The following is a 23827-nucleotide window of genomic DNA, read 5'->3' as shown; positions in this document are numbered from 1 at the left end:
CATCATCCTTCAACTTCCACCTTCACGATCATCACCCTATCAGAAACTCTCTTCACCTCCACTACACTCTTACTGTACTCTTCCTTCAGAATCACCCCTACACCATTTCTCTTTCCATCCACACCATGATAAAACAGTTTAAATCCACCTCCAATGTTCCTGGCCTTACTCCCTTTCCACTTGGTCTCCTGAACACACAGCATATCTACCTTTCTCCTCTCCATCATATCAGCTATCTCTCTCCCTTTCCCCGTCATAGTACCGACATTTAAAGTACCAACCCTAACCTCCACTCTCCTACACTGCTCCTTTCCCTGCCGTCTCTGTAGACGTCTTCCTCCTCTCCTTCTCCTCCTTCGGCCAACAGTAGCCCAATTTCCACCGGTACCCTGTCGGCTAATGATACCTGTGGCGGTCGTTGTTAACTCGGGCCTCGACCGATCCGGTATGGAATTCTCATTTGTGATCCGCATATTTGATTTGGCACATGTTTTACGCTGGATGCCCTTCCTAACGCAACCCTCCCCATTTACCCGGGCTTGGGACCGGCACTAAGAATGCACTGGCTTGTGCCTCCCTAATGGCTGGGTTAAAAGGCTTCAGTAAAGACAAAGTATGGAAAAGGGTTGGAAGTACAATGATAGGAGCAATTCCAGAAGGAGGGCACTAAGATGTGTGTCCAAGGTGGCGGCGTGGCAGTAGCTCGCAGCGGCCGCTCCGGACCCACAATGGTGCTAATTTCATTTTGAAGCCCGCCCTACACAACACATGGACATTGGAGCAACCGGTGTCTTTGTGTACAACCTCAAAACACTGAAAGAACTCAGAAACAACCCAAACAACACAATTAATGATGACCTGCGGCAGATGTTTCTGCGAGAGGAAGCAGAAACGCGAAAAGCCAGCGGGTGCTAATGCTAGGCTAAAAGCTAACCCTAGCCGTCCCGCTCTACCATCACTACTGCTGGCAAATGTCTGCTCCCTGGACAATAAATTAGACTACATCAGACTCCAACAAGCTACTCGGCGTGAATACAGACACTGCTGCCTTTTTGTGTTTACTGAGACGTGGCTGAGCGACAGAGTTCCGGACGACCCATCCAGCTGGACGGGCTAGCCGTGTTTCGTGCCGACAGAAATGCAGCTCTGTGCGGTAAGACTCGTGGCGGCGGTCTGTGTGTTTACATCAACATGGAATGGTGTAAGAACTCTGTGCTTGTTTCCACCTACTGCTCATTGCTGCTGGAGTTTATTGTTGTGAGATGTAGACCTTTTTATTTACCCTGGGAATTCACCACTGCTATTGTGCTCGGAGTGTACATACCACCTAGCGCTAATGCCAAGGAAGCGCTCAGTGTGTAAAGTGGTGTTTATTTACAGCGTGCTCAAGTGCAAAGTCCAAAATATATATAATACCCCAGAAAAGAAAAAGTGGCAAAATAACAAAACAAGGACAATTACGAGGAAAGTAAAGAAAACTATATACAAAATAGGCGCACCTGCTCATGTGCATTCACTACAATAGTTCTCAGACTCCGTTATCTCCACAATGCACCACTCCTACAACTCCACACTGAATTGAAGTAGGAGACCGGTTTATAACGTGTAAGCCCCTCCCCTTGGACTCAACCATCTCACCCAAAAGGGGTTTGGTAATTGGTAGCCAGTCATAGAATGGCGTAATAACATTATGTATATCATAATAAATAATAAACATAATAACAATAACAATACTAATAATAACAATAATAATGATAACGAAAATTATAACAATACCAATAATAATAATAATCACCCCAAAAAAAATGTCCCATCAACATAAACTTGCCGACTTCCGGTTTTACCGCGCATGCGCGATGCAGCGCTGGCGCTTTAAAGCCAGCCGCTATTCAGCGCTCCGGTTGGCTGCTATCCAAACCCAACCCGGAAGACCGACGCAACAAACAGGTGAGTACACAAAGTTTTAGGAAGTCCTTCCGTTTGTGTGTGTGTGTGTGTGTGTGTGTGTGTGTGTGTGTGTGTGTGTGTGTGTGTGCACTTATTGTCCGGGACGAGAGATGAGAGAATGAAGTGAGTGTGTGTGTGTGTGTGTGTGTGTGCGGCGTGCTACCTGGCGTGTGTGCACCCACAGCGCTGTAGCGAGAACAGAGGAGAAGTGAAAGTGTAATGTGTGTGTAGCATCATGCGGACCATAGGGACAGTTCACTCTGTCACATCACCTTCCCCCTCTCCAAGCCGCGAGCTTGCCGGGTGGCGAGACAGGTAGTCAGCAGTCAGGTTCTGTTTCCCTGGTCGATGTCTGATTCTGAAGTTGTACGGCTGCAAGGAGAGGTACCACCTGGTCACCCGAGCATTGTGGTCCTTCATGGTGTGGATCCAGGTTAATGCTCTGTGGTCTGTTTCCAGGGTGAATTCTCTTCCTATCAGGTAATACTTCAGGCTCTCCAGGGCCCATTTGATTGCCAGGCATTCTTTTTCAATAGTGGAGTACCGGGTTTCACGTGGCAGCAGTTTCCGACTCAGGTCGGAAACTGGTCTCTGGTTGCCTTCCTCACCCTGGGTCAAGACTGCTCCAATGCCCACGAGGATGCATCAACCTGGACAGTGAACCGCTTTGTAAAGTCTGGATTGCGTAAGACAGGCTCTGCACACATTCCTTCCTTCAGCATGACAAAGGCTGTCTCACAGTCGTCAGTCCACCGTATTGGGTTCCTCACTGCCTTTCCCAGCAGGTTGGTCAGCGCTCCTGCAGTGGTGGAGAAATTTGGGATGAACCGCCGGTACCATCCCACCAGTCCTAAGAAGGACCTGACCTCCTTCTTAGTTGTAGGCCTCGGGCTGTTGCGAATGGCTTCCACCTTGTCCACTTGCGGCCTCAGCTCTCCGTCACCCAAGCGGTAACCTAGGTAGTCTGCCTCAGCCTTGGCCCACACACATTTATCCACGTTCAGTGTCAGGCCCGCCTCCTGGATCCTCCTCAGGGACAGAGATTACGGGCAATGGTTGTAGAGGGGCCCTGTCTCGTCGTCGCACAGCACTAGTCTGCTGACAGGTGGGGCATGTGGTGCAGTACTTTTGTACATCCGTGTACAACGCCGGCCAGACGAATCGTGAGCTGATACGTGCGTAGGTCTTCTGCAGAGCCAGATGTCCTGCCCAGGGAACTGTATGTGCTAGATGCAGCACCACGGGGCGACAACATCTCGGCACCACCAACCTGGTTACATCCGGGGCTTGCATATATAGGATATTGTTGTTAATGACATACTGCTCCCCACACACGTCCGCTTGCTTGCCTTGCAACGCTTTCTCAAATAAAGGTTTTAACGACTCGTCTGCGCGCTGTAGCTCCACGATGTTCCACTGACCTCCAGTCCTTCGGTTTTAATCTCCGGCACCGGGGTACCAAGTCCTTTCTCTAGCCGACGTTGGCGACGTGATTTTCTGGGCCCCTTGGTCCCGCCTTGCAACAAGCTACTGTCCATGTTAGGCAACGGCTGCAGTCCCATCTTGGCTTGGGCCCGAGTGACGACTGGACAGGCTAGCTGGACGTTGGATCTCGTTCGTTCGTCCTCCCAGTTTGCTTGTACCAGTTCGGGTAATACCGGTACATCACGTCCCAAAATAACATCTGCCGGTAGGGTTTCCACAACAGCCACAGTGAGTAGGTAGGTCTGCCCGTTTATGGACACATTCACCTCGGTTTGGCGGTACTGTTTTACCTCTCCATGCACACATTGTAACTTTGTGTGATGCGTGAAAGACACACTGGTCACGTGACATCTTTTCACCAGTGACATTGAACTCCCAGTGTCCAACAAAGCCTTCAACTCCTTCCCATTAACGGTCACTGGAACGATTTGGGGGTTCCCCATACAGTTCACTGTACTGTCCTCCTTCCTTGGGACATAACAAAACCCCGTCAGCTTGGCCTTTCTTGCTGGGCACACGGTTGCTTTGTGTCCTGGCTGTTGGCAATAGTAGCAGATGAGTTTCTGTTCTCTGGTGTCTTTGTCCCCCTTGCTGGCTTGAAGGTGGCGGGGAGATTCTCCAGCGCTCCATCCACTGGTAGAACTCTTCTGGTCACCTTTCACCAGTTGGAAACGACGACTCTCCTGGTGAGCGTTTCGATACTGCTGGGCAAGTTTGGCAGCAGCTAGCCCAGTTCTCGGCTCCCGTTCCTTTACCCATATCCTGATCTCGTATGGCAGGACACGGAGAAACTGCTCCAGGATGACCATCTCACCAATCTCCTCCTTGGTGTGTAGTTCCGGTCGCACCCAACAGCGGTACAAGTGCCTCAGCCGATTATACGTCTCTGAAGGTGTCTCTGCAACTGGGGTCGTAGTCGCACAAAACCGCTGACGATAGGTTTCTGGAGAAACATTAAACTTCTCCAACAGCGCCTTCTTGAGTGCACTGTAGACCACTGCTTGGTCTTCATCCATCGCCAGGTAGGCCTCCAGTGCTTGTCCGGTAAACAGTGGAACCAGCTGGTAGCTCCATTCGTCCTCTGGCCACTTCCAGGTTCTGGCGAGCCACTCGAACTGATGCAGATAGTTCTCAATGTCTTCCCCTTGCTGGAAGCTTGGCAACTTGGGCTCGGTTCTGAGCATTGGCTGACTGGTGGGCGTCGGTGTGCTCTGGACCCTCAGTGCAGTAGCACTTCCACGGGGGGAGCTGGTGTAGGAAGCTCCAGTTGTGGGCTTCCTGTTGGAGTGTGCGAAACCCTTGGGGACAGGCTAATTCTCTGGGGTGCTGGTGTGGGCAGCTCCATTCGTGGGCTCTCCAGGCCCAGTGATGAAGAAGCTGGTTGGATGGCTTGCTGCATGGTCTCCTGCAGAGTCTGCAGCGCTTGGAGGTAGCGTTGCTCTTGCTGCTCCTGTGCATGCATGAACTGCCAGAACACCTCTGCCATCCCTTCTTCGAATGGTTTAATGGGCGGCCCTGCTCCAGTCCTGGATGCCGTACCCTTGGGTCGTACAGGAGGCAACCAATCCTCCTCTCTTTCTTCCTCAGTTGAATCCACTGTTCCCCAGGCTCCATCTTTATCAGTGGCTGCCTGGGTCTGGGAACGAAGCATCATCCTGGCCTTGCGTCCTCTTGGCACTGTCCTGCGAGTAGCCATCCCACTTTTGACACCAAATGTGTTAGAGCGGCCTTACGGATTCGCCTTCTACCCAAATTATGGCAATACTCGCTGTGATGTTCCGTGTAAAGTGGTGTTTATTTACAGCGTGCTCAAGTGCAAAGTCCAAAATATATATAATACCCCAGAAAAGAAAAAGTGGCAAAATAACAAAACAAGGACAATTACGAGGAAAGTAAAGAAAACTATATACAAAATAGGCGCACCTGCTCATGTGCATTCACTACAATAGTTCTTAGACTCCGTTATCTCCACAATGCACCACTCCTACAACTCCACACTGAATTGAAGTAGGAGACCGGTTTATAACGTGTAAGCCCCTCCCCTTGGACTCAACCATCTCACCCAAAAGGGGTTTGGTAATTGGTAGCCAGTCATAGAATGGCGTAATAACATTATATATATCATAATAAATAATAAACATAATAACAATAACAATACTAATAATAACAATAATAATGATAACGAAAATTATAACAATACCAATAATAATAATAATAATAAAATCACCCAAAAAAAAATGTCCCATCAACATAAACTTGCCGACTTCCTGTTTTACCGCGCATGCGCGACGCAGCGCTGGCGCTTTAAAGCCAGCCGCTATTGAGCGCTCCAGTTGGCTGCTATCCAAACCCAACCCGGAAGACCGACGCAACAAACAGGTGAGTACACAAAGTTTTAGGAAGTCCTTCCGTTTGTGTGTGTGTGTGTGTGTGTGTGTGTGTGTGTGTGTGTGTGTGTGTGTGTGTGCGCTTATTGTCCGGGACGAATGAAGTGAGTGTGTGTGTGTGCGAGCGGCGTGCTACCTGGCGTGTGTGTGCACCCACAGCGCTGTAGCGAGAACAGAGGAGAAGTGAAAGTGTAATGTGTGTGTGTGTAGCATCATGCTGACCATAGGGACAGTTCACTCTGTCGCAGCCATCAGAGAGGCAAAGCGCGCACACGCCAAGAGAATCCATGGCCACTTCCAGGACAGCGGAGACACCCGGCGCATTTGGCATCCAGGCGATTACGAATTACAAGACCGCATCACCTGCTTGTGACCGTGACGCCTCCCTTCCAGATGCGCTGAATGACTTCTACGCCCGGTTCGAGGTGCAGAACAACGTGGTGGCGAGGAAGACCATCCCTCCTCCCAGTGACTAGGTGCTCTGTCTAACCACAGCTGAAGTAAGGAAAACTCTATGCAGAGTTAACCCACGGAAGTCTGCTGGACTGGACAACATTCCTGGCAGAGTGCTCAGGGAATGTGCAGAACAGCTAGCGGATGTCTTTACCGACATCTTCAACATCTCCCTCAAGACGACGACCATCATTCCTGTGCCAAAGAAGTCTTCTGTCTCCTGCCTCAATGACTATCGTCCCGTTGCACTCACACCCATCATGATGAAGTGCTTCGAGAGGCTCGTCATGAGGCACATAAAGACCCAGCTCCCACCCGCACTGGACCCCATGCAGTTCGCGTATCGTCCAAACCGCTCCATGGACGATGCCATCTCCACAACCCTCCATCTGGCCCTCACCCATCTGGATAACAAGGACTCTTATGTAAGGATGCTGTTCATAGACTTCAGTTCAGCATTCAACACAATTATTCCTCAGCACCTGATCGAGAAGCTGAGCCTACTGGGCCTGAACACCTCCCTCTGCAACTGGATCCTGGACTTCCTGACTGAGAGACCTCAGTCAGTACGGATCGGGAACAGCATCTCCAGCACCACCACACTGAGCACTGGAGCCCCTCAGGGATGTGCGCTCAGTCCACTGCTGTTCACTCTGCTGACTCACGACTGTGCACCAACGCACAGCTTGAATCATATCATCAAGTTTGCCGATGACACGACCGTGGTGGGTCTCATCAGCAAGAACGACGAGTCAGCATACAGAGAGGAGGTGCAACGGTTAACAGCCTGGTGTGGAGCCAACAACCTGTCTCTATACGTCAACAAAACTAAAGAGATGGTTGTTGACTTCAGGAGAACACAGAGTGACCATTCTCCACTGATCATCGATGGATCCTCAGTGGAGATCGTCAAGAGCACCAAATTCCTTGGTGTTCATCTGGCGGACAACCTCACCAGCTCCATCACCAAGAAAGCCCAGCAGCGTCTCTACTTCCTGAGAAGGCTGAGGAAAGCTCATCTCCCTCCCCCCATCCTAACCATGTTCTACAGAGGGACCATCGAGAGCATCTTGAGCAGCTGCATTACTGCCTGGTTTAGGAACTGCACCGTCTCGGATCACAAGACCCTACAGAGGATAGTGAGGACAGCTGAGAAGATCATCGGAGTCTCTCTCCCCTCTATCATGGACATTTACACCACACGCTGCATCCACAAAGCACACAGCATTGTGGATGACCACACACCCGTCACACTCACACTTCACCCTCCTACCATCAGGGAAACGTTCCGAAGCATTCGGGCCGTCACATCAAGACTGTGCAATCAGGCTCCTCAACAAACATCTGAACTGAACTCTCTCTCACACACACACACAACTGTGTGACTGACAAACATCTCAACAAACATCTGAACTGAACTCTCTCACATACACACACTTACACACAACTGTTTGACTGATCTGTACAACCAGACTAAACACACATCATACACTTCGCACACCCAGGTTTCAGCACAATTCACACTTTTCATTATCGCAAAATGTTTACATGCCGTTTGTTGCTGATCTTCCTGGATTGATCTCTTTGCACAATATTTTGTCCAAATCCTTTGGTCACTGTATAGTTTATTTTGATTGCTGCTATTGTTGAATTGCACAATTCTGTTTACATTTTTCTGCTATTGTAGAATTGTACAATTCTGTTTACATTTTTCTTCTACTGTGCACCTTATTTTGTCACGACAGGTTTTACTGGCGGAGCTACTGCTATTCTTATTTTTATATTTTGTGTATTGTCCTGCACTGTCCTGTGTTGTCTTGCACTGTCTTGTGTTGTCTTTTGCACTGTTTGCACCAGTAGCACACATGCACTTTATGTGGCGAGGATCTTAGTTCTTGGCCCTGTGTTCTTCTGTTCTGTGACTGTTGTTTTATGTTGTTTTATGTAGCACCTGGGTTCAGGAGGAACGTTGTTTCATTTCACTGTGTACTGCATCAGCTATATATAGTTAAAATAACAATAAAAGCTTCTTTACTTGACTCTTGACTCTTAAAAGATTAGTCAGTGAATTGATTGACAATGAGCAACATAGGGAGGGGGAGGTGGAGGACAATTTGGAGTTAAGTGTTTGTGTTGATGATTCAGGGAAATCAGAGATGGAAATTAGTGATGAAGAAGGTGGCCACCAAAATATTTAGTTGGATGTTGAAGATAAGGAAGTAAATGAAGAGACTGCAGCTTCTGTTGAGGACCACTCTGATCTTGGAAAACCTTGTAGTCAGAGAGATAGTGATTTGCAGAGTTCACTAGCAGTTGAATTTAGAATTTCACTAATTGGTTTGTCAGCACTTCTTACCATTCTCAAAGTCCATCATTCCTCTCTGCCTAAGGATGGAAGATCGTTGCTGAAAACAAAAACACGCTACAGCATTAGCAGTATAGCTGGTGGTGTGTTCCATTATTGTGGAATTCTGAATTCTGTTTGGAAAATCCTTGATAAAGTTTGGCATACTGTGCCAGACAAACATGTCTTCAAACTACAGTTGAATTTTAATGGACTACCACTATTTAAGAGTAATAGTACATAGTTTTGGCCGATTCTTGGTTTGCTGCAAGGTCACACTAAGGCACCTGTGTTGATTGGACTCTTTTGTGGTGCTTCAAAGCCAAATTCTTTGGCTGATCTTCATGGCTGATCTTCTGTTCAAGAAGAAAACTTTCTTTTTGCATGTTGTTCCTGTTGTGTGCGATGCCCCTGCCCGAGCCTTCATCAGAGGTGTGAAGTCACACACTGCATATCGTGGATGTGAGAAGTGTCACCAAACAGGTGTTTGGAAATCAAATCGAAATGACATTTCCTGAGTTGAATGCAAAGCGCAGAACTGATGAGAGTTTTAGGCAAGCATGATGAAGAACACCACATCCAGCACTCTTACAGACATTGGCATTGACATGGTCACTTGTTTCCCACATGATTACATGCACCTGGTTTGTCTGGGTGTAATGTTGCGTCTCTTAGACTTGTGGATCAGCACCACTGGTCCCTTGCACTGTCGCATATCATCCATTCAAGCTTCCATGGTGTCAGATAGACTTATTGCCTTGAGAAATTACATTCCACGTGAGTTTGCTCGAAGGCCTCGGGCACTAGCAGATCGATGTAGGTGGAAAGCAACAGAGCTATGCCAATTCTTTTTGTACACTGGTCCAGTTGTGCTGAACGATGTTCTACAGCATCAAATCTACAACAACTTCATGCTTTTGTCTGTAGCTGTGTAAATTTTGGCAAGTCCAAAATTTTGCATGAAGATGAATGACCTTGCAAATACTCTGTTGCTTTCATTTGTTGAACACTTTGGCCAGCTTTATGGTGAAGAGTTTTTGGTTTACAATATTCATGGCCTGGTGCACCTCAGCAAAGATGTCAAAATCCATGGCAATCTAGATCTTATATCAGGATTCCCCATTGAAAATTTCTTAGGAAAAGTCAAAAAACTGGTTAGAGGGCCTTGCAATCCTTTGACTCAGGTTATGCGTAGATTGTCAGAGATAGAAAATAGCAACTACAGTTGTGATGTTCAAGAGGCAATTCAAAAATCGGATAAAGAACATACAGATGGGCTAGTACAGGGGTGGCCAACCCGCGGCTCGCGAGTCTCATGCCGCTCTTTGGCTGGTTTCATGCGGCTCTTACGTTCATATCGAAGTTTGTGTTTGTTTGTTTTTAAATGTGCGTGTTCGCTTCGCTTGAGTTCAATACAGTATTTTTAAGACTTAAATGAGCTTGCCCCTACTGGGAAACTACGGCCAATCATAAATTACAGGGATGCACCGAAAATTTTCGGCCGAAATACCTAAATCACCGAAACAACACGGCAGAAACACAATTGTAATGACGCAATAAAAAAGCACAGCCAGCACACGGTTATCTAGATAAGAGCCAACATGTCCGCGGTGTGCGGATAGCGATTTGAAAAACATGCAATGCTGAAATTTTAAGAGAGGGTGTATCTGCAAAGAATTTCTCCAAGTCAGGTTTAATTTATCACCTGAAATCCAACCATCCCGATTGCCATTCTAAATATGAGAAGAACGCGGCGCAGAAAAGTAGTCAATCCGAGCATGCGCACTCCGTCTGTAGAGGACGTTTTTGAAAAGGCAGGAAAGTTTTCCAGTGATGGTGCCAAGGCAAAAGGCATAACACAAAAAATTATGGAATTTATTGCCTTTTGAATTGAATTTTCATTTCGGTACATCCCTAAAATATTATCGTTGGTGTGGCCCTCTGACACAATTCAGGTTTCTCATGTGGCCCCTTGTAAAAATTAATTGCCCACCCCTGCGGTATATTCATCTCACACACATGCGCATTTGACGAAAATACCGTGTTGCACTCATGCGAAGTAAACACGCACATAAAAAAAAAAAACACAAACAAAGTCTGTGTTTTCTACCCTGAAACACGTGAAATCAAAGCATCGATCTGTTCTGACTGACACCCATGTGAAAGAATTGCTTCAAGTGGCAACAACGGAATACGAGACAGATTTGAAGGGGATTGTTCAAGGCAAGTGTGAGACAGTGCACACAATGTTCATTGTTGAAAATGACTGTCCTGTGGTCTTAGAACAGTAGGAGTCAATTTCTGTCATTATGTTGGTGTGTGCCATTTACAATAAATCTGGCTGAGCAGAGGTGTGTGTGTGTAAGAGGAAGGGATGGGTGATGTTCATGTGTGCCCATGTGTATGATGTGGCTCTTTGAGGTAACACAGTAAAAAATGTGGGTCTCGGTCTCTGACTGGTTGGCCACCCCTGGGCTAGTACCAGAGTGCTTCTCGCTACAAGCTCGTCAATTTAAAGTTCTTGCGATTGATGATATAGTTGTGAAGCTCAATGAGAGAGATTCTTGTGTCCAAATCGACAATCAGTTGGTTTTAGTCCAAAACCTTGTTGAGGATGAAGGTGCAGTATACCTTGTGGGCAATGAATATAAACAAGTGGAACACTTCTTTAAATATCCTTTGATAAAGATAATATATTATCTTTGTCTCTTTAGATGTTTCACATTGTTGTCTTTGACAAGACAAATGAGGTTGAAGTTGTGCCTACAGTCTGGATTAAAAATGGAGAGTGCATGTGGCCTCCAAATAAAAGTGATAACAAAAGCTGTTAAATCGCAAGAGAGTCCTGGAGATGATTGGAAGCCCCATAAGGCCAGAATTATTTTCACATCATGCCACCACTTCCTTTAAATTAAATAATAGTAATTTAATTTAAAATCATTGTTTTACTTTTTACATTTCTTCTTTTTGTGATGCTACTTTTCCAGTTAGCTACAAGGAAGCAAGACGTAAAATACCTCTAGCTGTTGATCACACAGACATTGATCAGACCGATGGAGGGAACTCACCCATGACATAAGATATTTTGTACTTTGCAGGAGGCATGCCTTACCTAATGCTCCAGTGATCACTATGGAACAGATTTCTCCTGTAGTAGACAACCTCCAACTTAGTGGCCAAAGCAGTCCTGACCTTCATTCACATGGTCAAAACAGTCCTGACGTTAGCCCACATGGCCAAAGCAGTCTTCACCAAATGAGTCACAATCTTCGCCCAAGTTGCTACTACAGTCCTGACTTGTATGCAGATGGTCACAGCACTCCTGAGATCCACTCAAGTCCCCAGACCAGCACTACTATGTTATCCTCCGGCTGGCATGTTCGCTCTGAGAGCAGTACATCAGGTAAATCAAGCACTGAGACCCTTGCAAGGCATGCCGACATTGAGGTCAGAAAAACAGCCTACAAAAGTAAGGAGATCCATAAAAAAAGGCACTCTGAACCTTCAAGGTCACACCACACCAGGGACATCCAGCAAACTTCCAGTCACCAAATGTGTGAGTATATTAGTGTTTATCACTTTTCACAAAGAGAATGCACTTATAGTATGTCACAGGATTAGCTTTAGGATCATCTGATTTTGGTTCATTCACATTGCCAGTGATTTTAAAATTGATGAGCTTGTTGTGAGAAGCACTCTGGTACAGGGCCATCCATATGATCTTTATCCAATTTTTGAATTGCCTCTTAAACATCACAACTTTGCTATTTTCTCTCTCTGACAATCTACACATCACCTGAATTAAATGAGTATAAAGAATAAAAACAAAATTACATGTGCATTTATTTGTGACACAGCAAACAGTGGGATCACTAGATAGCAATTGGTATGTGGGCATTTCATTTTATAACATTCAAACCTATTTGGCTAGCTTTTATTTTCCAAATAAGCCTTTTTTTCTCTTCAGCTTTAAGGTATATTTAACCCAAAAATCTTTAGTGTATTCCTCCTTTCAGATGAATACAATTGGAGTTATGTTTGAAAATTTCCTGTATCTTTAAGCTTTATACAGTAATTGTGATAAGTAGTCAATATAGAGTTTGGTTGGTTAAAGCCAAAAAAGTGCATCCACCCATCATAAAAGCAAATCACATGGCTGTATGGTGTTAATTAAGGCCTTCTGAAGAAAAACAACAATTTTTTAAGAAAAAATATCAATATTTACAACTTTATAAACTAATTAATAAAGGATTTCAGGTAAACACACTGGCTCTTAAAGGTGAGAGGGACGTTCGGGAGTGTGTTAGGAGAATCATGCATGGACTGTTGCAAACTCCTTGGCGAGGAAAGTTAACATGAGAGGAGTGAATGGAAAGACTGGCTTCCTACACCTACAGATACGAGATTTTGTGATTGGTAAGTTGCCATTTATGCCCAATATATACTGTCATTCTGTCAGGGATCCACCTGCCATGCCCCCCTTTTGTGGCGCTCATGCCTACGCTCTACCTGTAGCTCCAGGTTTAACCACGCACACCTGGGGCTCGTTGTCTCTCATGCCTCTGCTCTCTCTGGAGCGCCAGGTTTAACTATGCACACCTGAAGCTCATCATCACTCCACCCTGCTCCTACATAAACCCCTCACTCACATTCACTCCCCGTTCGTGATTGAATGTGTTGGACGCTACGTACTGTTTGTTTTATGCTATATTCTATGTTTTCCGTTCCGTTCGGACTCCACTATCCGGTACCGGCTGCACTTCTCCTTCCCACGCATCTCGGATCAGCTACACTTCTCCCCAAGCACACCTCGGACTCTCGCAAGGACTTGTGTGTTTGTGAGTGCGTGTGAGTGCGTGTGTGTGTGTGTGCGTGCGTGCGTGCGTGCGTGTTTGTGTATATCTCTCTCCCTCACTCTTGTCAATAAAGCCTGAGCGAGCTGTACTCCGGCTTCCGCCTCCCGTTTCTCTTGCACCCTGACCACATTCATACTTTTAATAAACATGCGAAGGAAGAAACAATAATTAAAACAGGAAGACGGGTACACATGAAAAGACAACACAGAAGTTTATCCAGAGGTCCTAGGTGCAGTTTGTCTTGTAATATTGTATTTTATCCTATATCCACGTTACCTGTTGGTGCAAAAGTTAATTACACGCCATGTGTGCTTGTGTTTTTCAGCGGCTGTGAGGCGTAACCGTCTTACATCTGAGGCAACAGAAAAAGAAATCGATTCCACAGTTAAAAGACAGAGATGGTGGCCGAAAAGAGAGAATGAAGAGCAAGGTCTGTGAAGAGAGTCTGACTGGTTAACAGACTTCAGGAATAAATAAATGTTCAAAAGCTCTGTCCAGAGCTTGTTCATTGACAGAATCATTAATGTTTCGGATTTATTTGAAGCGTACTACTTGTTACTGATTATAAAAGTGGAGGCTCAAGTGTTATGTGAAGTGAAACTTGTTGATGACTAGAAACACGGATGTTTAAGTGTTATAGGTTGAGTAAATTTTGTTATTAACCAGGACGTTCAAGTGTTATGCAAAGTGTGAAACTTGTTAATGACAAACATGGATGTTCAAGCGTTACATGTAACTTCATGAACAAAAACATAGCGGAGAACTTCTACTTGTTTTATTTTTGCTTTTATTTTAATTGCAGAACTGACGGGTGGTATTTTATCTGCTGTAGATATTGTTTACTTATGGTTGTATTTTGGTTCCAATGTCATATTTTGACCTTGTATGGGATACCAGACCTGGTCCACACTAGGACAGTAATTCATTGCAGTATGTGGGCCAAGCAAAAGCTGGTTGTGTGGGCCAGAGCTGGGCCAGAGAAAAATTGCTATGTGGGTAGGGCCTAAAGGAGAGGAATGTGGAAGAGCAGATGGTGGTAGAGTGGAGGAAGGTGCACACAGGTGGATTATGTTCTATGTAGGAGATGCAACCTGAAGGAGATTGGAGACTGTAAGGTGTTGGCAGGGGACAGTGTAGCTAGACAGCATCAGATCTGTAGGATGGTTTTGGAGGTGAAGAAGAAGAGGAGGAGAGTAAGGATTGAAAGAAGAATAAGATGGTGGAAAGTAGAGTGTAGTCTGAGGTTCAGGGAAGAGGTCAGACAGGGGCTCGGTGGTGGTGAAGAGGTGCTGGATGATTGGGAAACTACTGCAGGAGTGATGAGGGAGGCGGCTAAAAAAGTACTTGGTGTGACATCTGAAAGGAAGACAAAGAGACGTGGTGGTGAAATGAGGAAGTGCAGGAGAGCATAAGGGGAAAGAGGTTAACAAAACAGAAGTGGGATTGACAGGGTGATGAGAAAATTAGGCAGGAGAACAAGGAGATGCAGCAGCAGGTGAAGGGGGATGTGGCGAAAGCCAAGGAAAAGGCATGTAAGGGGCTGTATTAGAGGAAGGAGAAAAGGATTGGCCAGGCAGAGGGACCGAGCTGGGAAGGATGTGCTGCAAGTTAGAGCAATAAAGGATGGAGATGGAAATGTGTTGACTAGTGAGGAGAGTGTGTTGAGAAGATAGAGGGAGTATTTTGAGCAGCTGATGAACGAGGAAAATGAGAGAGCGAGAAGGTTGGATGATGTGGAGTTAGTGAAGCAGGAAGTGGATAGGATTAGTAAGGAGGAAGTGAGAGCAGCGATTAAGAGGATGAAGAGTGGAAAGTCAGTTTGACCAGATGGCATACTGGTAGAAGCATGGAGATGTTTAGGAGAGATGGCAGTATAGTTTTTTACCAGATTGTTTAACAAGATTCTGGAAGGTAAGAGGATGCCTGAGGAATGGAGAAGGAGTGTGCTGGTACCGATCTTTAAGAATAATGGAGATGTGCAGACCTGCAGTAACTACAGGGGAATTAAGTTGATCAGTCAAACCATAAAGTTATGGGAAAGAGTAGTGGAAGCAAGGCTGAGAGAAGAGGTGACCATCTGTGAGCAACAGTATGGTTTCATGCTGAGGAAGAGCACCATAGATGCCTTATTTGCTTTGAGAATGTTGAAGGAGAAGTATAGAGAAGGACAGAAGGAATTGCATTGTGTATTTGTGGATTAAGAGAAAGCATACGACAGGGTGCCAAGAGAGGAGTTGTGGTATTGTATGAGGAAGCCAGGTGTGTCAGAGAAGTATGTGAGGGTGGTGCAGGACATGTATGAGGACAGTGTGACAGCAGTGAAGTGTGCAGTAGGAACGAGAGACTGGTTCAAGGGGAAGGTTGGACTGCATCAAGGATCGGCCTTGAGCCCTTTCCTGTTTGCAGTGGTGATGGACAGGTTGACGGACCAGGTCAGACAGGAGTCTCCCTGGACTATGATGTGTGCGTAAATGAGAGGGAGAGCAGTGAAGTGGTGCGGTTGCAGGGAGAAGAGGTGTAGAAGGTGGTGGAGTTCAGGTACCTGGGGTCAACAGTGCAATGGAGAGAGTGATAGGGAAGTAAAGAAAAGTGTGCAGGCAGGGTGGAGTGGGTGGAAAAGAGTGACAGGAGTGATTTGTGATAGAAGGGTATCTGCAAGAATGAATGGGAAAGTTTATAGGTCTGTGGTGTGACCTGCGATGTTGTATGGATTAGAGACAGTGGCATTGAGTAAAAGACAGGAGGCGGAGCTGGAGGTAGCAGAGCTAAAGATGTTAAGGTTTTCGTTGGGAGTGACAAGGATGGACAAGATTCTCTTGAGAGCGCCTCAGGTCACCGCTCTCGCCAAGGCAAGGTCGTAGGGCTCGCAGGCCGGCCTAGCAAAATGCATGGATAGATGGTTTGGGGAATGCGGCTATGGGGTGATGCCCAGAGTTGACAAGACACTAGCAAATGGCTATCTCTTCACAGGTAATGCGTCACAGTACACCCCGGTATTGCCTACAAAAGCCCAGAGCAAAGAAGTTGCCCAACCTGAGGGTGGTCCTCTCCTTAACCCTCTGGAGTCTGAGGGTGTTTTTGGCCCCTTGAGAGATTTTGACATTCTCTTAAATTTGGTTCTTTTTAGTTGCTTTTAAAATATATTATTGATATGTGTGTGTTTGTATTTTTGACAAAATAAGGGTTATGCGTGGTTTTTAAAAAAGCAAAAAAAAAACCTCACTGAAATAAGGCCACAAACCTATAGTAAACATGTTTTCACAAGACTTTTTGAGAACAGAGATTCTAATGTAGGGTTTTTTTTTTTTTATCATGTGAAAATCATCCTGCCTGTTCATTCACAATAAACAATATGGGTCGCATAATTAGCTGTCGATTACATAATGAGCTGTGGATCACTAAGCCAGGATCACAGTGAGAAGTACAGTACTACAAGAAAGAATGTGTTTCCTTTGTGGTTTATTTAAAATACACATTAGCAAGGACAGCATTAAAACGGGAATTGTGTAACAATAAAACAATACAGTACAGTATGTATAAAAAATAGAGTGCAACAAAAACAATAACACAATACACTACAGTAGGGTTCCTCAAATCCTAGCCTGTAGGGCTACAATACTATGCATTAAAAATATATATATATACAGTGAGGAAAATAAGTAACACCCTGCTATTTTGCAAGTTCTCCCACTTCGAAATCATGGGGGGGTCTGAAATTGTCTTCGTAGGTGCATGTCCACTGTGAGAGACATAGTCTAAAAAAAAAAATCCAGAAATCACAATATATGATTTTTAAACTATTTATTTGTATAATACAGCTGCAAATAAGTATTTGAACACCTGTCTATCAGCTAGAATTCTGACCCTCAAAGACCTGTTAGTCTGCCGTTAAAATGTCCACCTCCACTACATTTATTATCCTAAATTAGATGCACCTGTTTGAGGTCGTTAGCTGCATAAAGACACCTGTCCACCCCATACAATCAGTAAGAATCCAACTACTAACATGGCCAAGACCAAAGAGCTGTCCAAAGACACTAGAGACAAAATTGTACACCTCCACAAGGCTGGAAAGGGCTACAGGGAAATTGCCAAGCAGCTTGGTGAAAAAAGGTCTACTGATGGAGCAATCATTAGAAAATGGAAGAAGCTAAACATGACTGTCAATTTCCCTCGGACTGGGGCTCCATGCAAGATCTCACCTCATGGGGTCTCAATGATCCTAAATGTAGCGTGAGGGGCCCAAAAGACCCCAATATGTACTTGTTACTCGACTACGCCACCCTGGGATCTACCCATGGGAAATACTAATTTAAATTAAACAGGTTCAGTGTGTACCAAATAAAAAGGAACAGAGACAGATTTCTTATTTTAGTGTTGAATTTTATTAACCTCCTCAACACATCCAGAATCAGTTAAAATATAAACCTTTATTATTGGTACCTTATTTTATTTAAATCTGCAACATGAATCATATTAAAAGGATACCAACTGTTACAATTACCAATTAACACCAAACATTCCAGTGGATACAAAGGAAAACTGACAGGCCACAGGTGCAGGCCCACTTTAACCCCAAAAGGTTCACCCAAAATGGTGCCTGTAAAGAAAAACACATCAACACACACACACACGCGCGCACACCCACGCAAAGTGCCACACACCGTAAATTCATAAAATTCACACAGCATGCAGTGTAAACCGTAGCACAGATTCCACCATCAAAGGACCAACACCCACAATCCAACCAGTGCTCCCAGATGATCCACTGGAAAGGAACAGATACACAAAATCAGTTGGTTATCATACAGTAAAATATCTGCAAACAATCCCCCTATAGTCTTTTTAACAATCAGCTAAACACAGCATCCATACAACGTGATGGGTGCCTTAAATAAAGAAAACCAAACAAACATTAAATCACAAAACCCAAAAATAAAGGGTAAAGAAGGACAGCAGTGACCAAATGCAGTTCCTAAAAAAACAAAATAAAACATTAGAACTGCATAATCACATCATAACTAAAAACACACGTTTAGCATTATTTATTAAAAACCCTACAAACCCCTCCGTTTAACCAGGCCTGCACAACAATACCACACTCAAATGGCAAACAAACAGCACATCCACAGTCCAGCCGCCAAAGAGCAAATCTGATCACCCTAAAACCAAACTCTTACAGATTAAAAAGCAGGATAGCAACCAAACACCAAAAGGGAAAATTATCCTCCTTACCTCTTATTAAATGCACAACACTTGCACATGAAGGATAAACGCAGCCTATGGAAGAGAAAAACCCCATAAAACAATACTTCTTTCTACCTGAACACAAAAGAAAACATCGATTGCTCACCTTATTAGAGAAGAAATCTGACGATGAAACAAACAGACAATCAAGCAGCAACCATTCCTCACAGCTGCTCAGACACTTTATAAGAGTACGGAATCAAGCGTTTGTTCATTCGCTCACGCTAATCGGGACACTTCCTCTTAAAGGGGCAATGCACTCACTGGGGCCTACCTCTTAAAGGGGCTACGCTTTTTTTATGCTTTTAAAAAAAAAAAGGTACATTTTAAGATAAAAGGCCCCATAAAGGACCTCACTACAATCTACCAACCTTTTGTTATCGGCGCCCCGACGATAAGAGAAAAACTAAACCCCATGGCCTAAAAACAGCCAATGTCATATTACTAGACCCAGGGACTTGAGAGGCTGCAGCCCTATCAACTCTACTTATAGCTACTGGCAAATGATGAGGATTGGAATGTCTTCCTGCAGTCTCTCTGGTACTCCGTCTGGGCTGAAATCCACTAGTACTAGGAACAGAATCCCAACTTTCGTCCGTGTGATTTACATCTTCATCAACGACTGGGACACCCACTTCTTGACTCAAGGTACGTTCAACAAGATCCAAAATTGGGGCCTCTTCTACAGACTGAGGAGCAATCCACCAATCTCCCTCCAGCTCTTCATCACCTACTGATGAACCAGTATCTGTTGATGGACCCGGGGATGCAGGTGGCAAGTTGACAGGTGCAGCTCGAAGATGGACACAGCACATGTTTGACATTACCACTTCCATGAAGGGACAAGATGGAATAGACAGCCCCACCGTCCTTGGGGGCTTTAATTATTCTATAAACTGTAGGCCCCAAACATCTTGGATTTTTGCTCTTCCTCGAATATCATTAGCTCGAAGATAGACCAGCTCACCTTCCCTGAAACCCACAGAAGTCACCTGCTGGTCATGACGCTCCTTCCGAAGGACTGCAGCAGCTTTCAGCCGTTCCTTAGCTGTATCAAAAGCTATTTGCAGACGTTGGCGATGCTCTTGCACCCACTCACTCACAGATCCTGTTACTGGCTCCTTAACTCTACCCAAAAGAAAGTCAACAGGTAAATGAGGTTCTTGACCAAACATTAAAAATAAGGGACTCGCCTGTAGATTGATGAATAGTGGTATTATATGAAAAAATCATCTGGGGGAGATAAAGGGGCCAATCATGCTTCTGATCTGGCTGAAGAGTTCTCAGAAGGCCATGCAACGTCCTATTAAATCGTTCGCACTGTCCATTTCCTTGAGGATGATAAGGAGAAGTGCGGGTCTTCTGGATTCCATAGAGTTCACACAACTGCTGAATTAGAGCACTTTCAAAATTTCGACCTTGGTCGGAGTGGATACGAGCAGGCACCCCAAACTTATAGAACCACTCTTGAACAAGTACTCTTGCCACTGTAGGGGCCCGTTGATCTCTAGTAGAAACTGCCTGGGTAAACTTAGAGAAGACATCAGTCATAATTAAGACATGCTCTCTTCCATCCCTTGAGCGATCGAGAAGGGTGAAATCTATGGCCAAGATCTGATTTGGTCTAGAGGCCAACAGATGCCCCATTGGAGTACGAGTTATGGATGGAAGGGGTTTTGCCATAGCACATCGCTGACAGCGCTGGCACCACTGTTTTATGTGTTCATACATCCCTGGCCAATAGCACCTCTGCCGCACCAACTCCGTTGTCCTCTCGATGCCCTGGTGCCCGTGACCCTGATGCAACTGCTGCAATACTTCTTCCCTCAAGGCTTCAGGTAGGATCAACTGGTATTGTTCTTCACCACCATCGGGCCGGTGGAATCTACGATACAGGAGCCCCTCTCGATCAAACAAACGATCCCACTGCCGTACCAGTTCTTGAACAGACCTAGAAAGTCTTTTCCGTTCCAACCGATCAGGGCTTCTTTTCTGATGCCAAAAATTAAGAAAAGGGCCTATAACTGGATCCTGTTGCTGAAGAGTGATCAAGTGATTAATGTCATGACTTGGGAGCACAGAAATTGCCAGTTGTGTTACCAAAGTAGGTATTAAGTCAGGATGTAACTGCAAACTTTCTGGAAGGGAGTCCCTGGAAGAAGAGGTTCTAACCCTGATGAGATGTCAACAGAATGGGGTTGCCTTGAAAGAGAGTCTGCATTAACATTTGTTCTTCCTGAGCGGTAACAAATTGTAAAATCAAAGTCAGATAACTGGGCTGCCCACCTCTGTTCAGTCGCTCCCAATTTTGATGTATTCAAATAATTGAGTGGATTGTTGTCAGTCCACACAACACACTTATGCCCCAAAAGATACTCACGAAACTTTTCTGTCATTGCCCACTTCAAGGCCAAAAACTCAAGCTTCATAGAGCTGTAATTGGACATATTTCTTTCAGAGGGGGATAAAGCTCTGCTGGCATAGGCAACTGGCCTTACCTGTCCATCCTGATCTTGAGACAGCACAGCTCCCAAGCCACTATGACTGGCATCAATCTCCAAAATAAAAGGCAGAGAAAAGTCTGCATAAGCCAACACTGGGGCAGTGGTCAGGGAGACTTTTAAGTTATTAAAACTCTCTTCACACTCCTTAGTCCATGCAGTTCCTATTGGGTGCCTTGCACCCGTCCTATGGTGTTTGCCAGTAAGCGTAGCAACCAGATGATGCAATGGTGCTGCTAATTTGGAGAAACCCTCCACAAAACGTCTATAATAACTGGTGAATCCAAGGAATGATCTCAGCTCGGACACTGTGGTGGGATGACCCCAAGTTGACACAGCCGCTACCTTTTCAGGGTCGGTGGAAACACCCTCTTCAGTGATCACATGGCCAAGATACTTCACTTCTGTTTGAAAGAAGCAGCATTTTTCCAGCTTAACTTTTAGTCCCTCCTTCTGTAGTCTAGACAGCACGGACTCCAACCGGACAAGGTGCTGATCTACGGTAGATGAAAACACAATAACATCATCCAGGTACAACAGTAAAGACTGAAAATGTTGTGCACCAAAAGCCGTTCCATAAGTCTCTGGAATGTACTAGGTGCATTGCAGAGGCCAAAGGGCATACGATTGAATTCAAAAAGTCCAAATGGCGTGCAGAATGCAGTCTTCCCCTTATCCTTCTCAGCCACGGGCACCTGGTTGTATCCACTGGCCAAATCTAAGGTAGAGAACCATTTAGCCCCAGAAAGTGCATCCAGGGATTCTTCAATGCGTGGCAATGGAAAGGCATCTCGACGAGTCTTACTGTTTAGCTGTCTATAGTCCACACACATCCGCAGGCTGCCGTCTTTCTTTTTAACAAGAACTATAGGGGATGCATAAGGACTGCAGCTCTCCCGAATCACCTGGGCCTCTAAAAGCTGGTTTATATGGGCCTTAACAGTATCATAATCAGATGGAGGTATCGTCTGTACCTCTGCCGAACAGGCACATCATCGACTAAGGGAATTTCATGCATTATAAGATTTGTACATCCCAAGTCACCCTCATGTGCTGAAAAGACAGAAGCATATTTATTCAACAAGTCTCTCACCTTCAGCTGATCTAACGCAGACAACGCCTGCAGATCTACAGATTTTATAATCTCATGCATGGGGTCTACCTGACCTACGTGGGAATTTACCATAGCTACCTCTAGATCATTGGATTCAGTGTATACTTCTGAAATCCCTGCCGGTAAACTGACAATTTGAGCTTGATGTAACATCCCTAATGGACATCGGGGACGAAGCTTTACAGCAGTCCTATTAACATTCACTACGGGACATAGGCTGTACCCTACAAACCTTGACTACAGCTGGATAAAGTACTAGACCTGACGGAAGAGAAGTACATCCAGAAGACGGCTCAAAAAGTGCAGTATTAGCTAATGAAAACACCTGCTGGGAGCATGTAACTGCAATAAACCTCACAGACTCAGCAGGGACAGACATAGCATATCTACCCCTAACCCTAGCCAAACACCCAGTACGCTCAGGCTGAGTTTGATGGCATAACTGAAGGGCTTGTTGCAAAACATCAGGAGCCTGCGTGACCTGTGGGAGGGCAAATAAATCCGGACCGTAGTGCCCAAATAACTCAGTGTAACATTCCCTTATAATATTCATGCCCAACACACCAGGCACGCAAGTTGTGGATGTAGAGGTTTGAGGGCCTCGCACCACCAGGATGCCACGCTTAGGAATAACCCTATCCAGTACTTGAACATCAAGCTCCACATACCCAATGTAAGGAATGTCAAGACCGTTAGCGGCCTTAAGCTGTAACCACTGACATGCATGAGGAACTTGTGAAAAATGCTGAAAAAAATAGGTATCAGAAATGGTAGAAACCATCGACCCAGTGTCTAAAAGACATTTTACTTGCACTCCCCCCATTGTCACAGTAATTGATGGACACATACCAACTAATTGAGAAACAGTCTCATTACTTACAGGACTGGGCAACCTTGAGCCAGTAATATCCCCTTCTGCTCTGTGGCTCTGCAAAACAGAGGGTGCTAGTTTTCCGTCGGCTGATTGGAAGCCACATTCTGTGGCGGGCGAGGCTGCACACGAGGCTGATGGTGCCGAGCCTGCAAAACACGCTCATTATCACAACTACTAGCAAATGGCCCGGCTGCTGACAACGTCTACATATTATTGGGGCATTACGTGACAGTGAAGTGTGTGTACGAGGTTGCTGCAAAGACATAAACCGTTCAGAAAGTTCATTAAGCTGTTGCTGTTGTTTCAACATCATCTCTTTCAATTCTGCTAATTCAGATATCTGGATAGAGGGCTGCTGCTGTACACTATTATCCTTAAAAGTCTGTATGGCACAAATGGATGGAACAGAATGACTCCTAGCCCTATCAATAATAGGTCTACCTTCCCGTTCCCATCGAATTGCTTCAGCCCTTACATCAAGTAGTGTGCAACCTGGTTTAGCTCGGACCGTCTGCTTCAAAGTCCTGCGAAGATTAGGATCATTAACATGTTCAACAAACTGATCTCTAAGTAAAACAGCAGAATTAGGCAGTCCATTAGGTGCACACTTAACCACTCT

At 45.3% G+C, this 23827-nt stretch overlaps 1 protein-coding gene and 1 long non-coding RNA gene across 3 annotated transcripts; both read right to left on the bottom strand.

Annotated features, from left to right (window-relative positions):
* Window positions 1–2202: 2202 nt before the first annotated feature.
* Window positions 2203–22538, bottom strand: LOC124389371. Its single transcript, XM_046854748.1, is given in 10 exon segments — window positions 2203–2582; window positions 2585–2973; window positions 3074–3267; window positions 3369–4710; window positions 4827–5114; window positions 19617–19913; window positions 19915–20866; window positions 20869–21789; window positions 21792–22146; window positions 22252–22538. Coding segments are annotated over 10 exon segments (5121 nt in total). The 5' UTR covers window positions 22255–22538.
* On the bottom strand, window positions 17884–18914 carry LOC124389336. 2 transcript variants are annotated; one of them, XR_006926565.1, is made up of 3 exons: window positions 18708–18914; window positions 18538–18634; window positions 17884–18447 (listed from the first exon to the last, which is right to left on the bottom strand). It is a non-coding gene; the product is annotated as an uncharacterized LOC124389336 (long non-coding RNA). The 2 variants fall into 2 exon arrangements; XR_006926566.1 differs by lacking the exon at window positions 18538–18634.
* Window positions 22539–23827: the final 1289 nt, after the last annotated feature.

This window comes from Silurus meridionalis, chromosome 7, assembly GCF_014805685.1.
Source record: "Silurus meridionalis isolate SWU-2019-XX chromosome 7, ASM1480568v1, whole genome shotgun sequence".
NCBI classification, from domain to species: domain Eukaryota; kingdom Metazoa; phylum Chordata; class Actinopteri; order Siluriformes; family Siluridae; genus Silurus; species Silurus meridionalis.
This window is presented reverse-complemented; position numbering and strand designations above follow the sequence as displayed.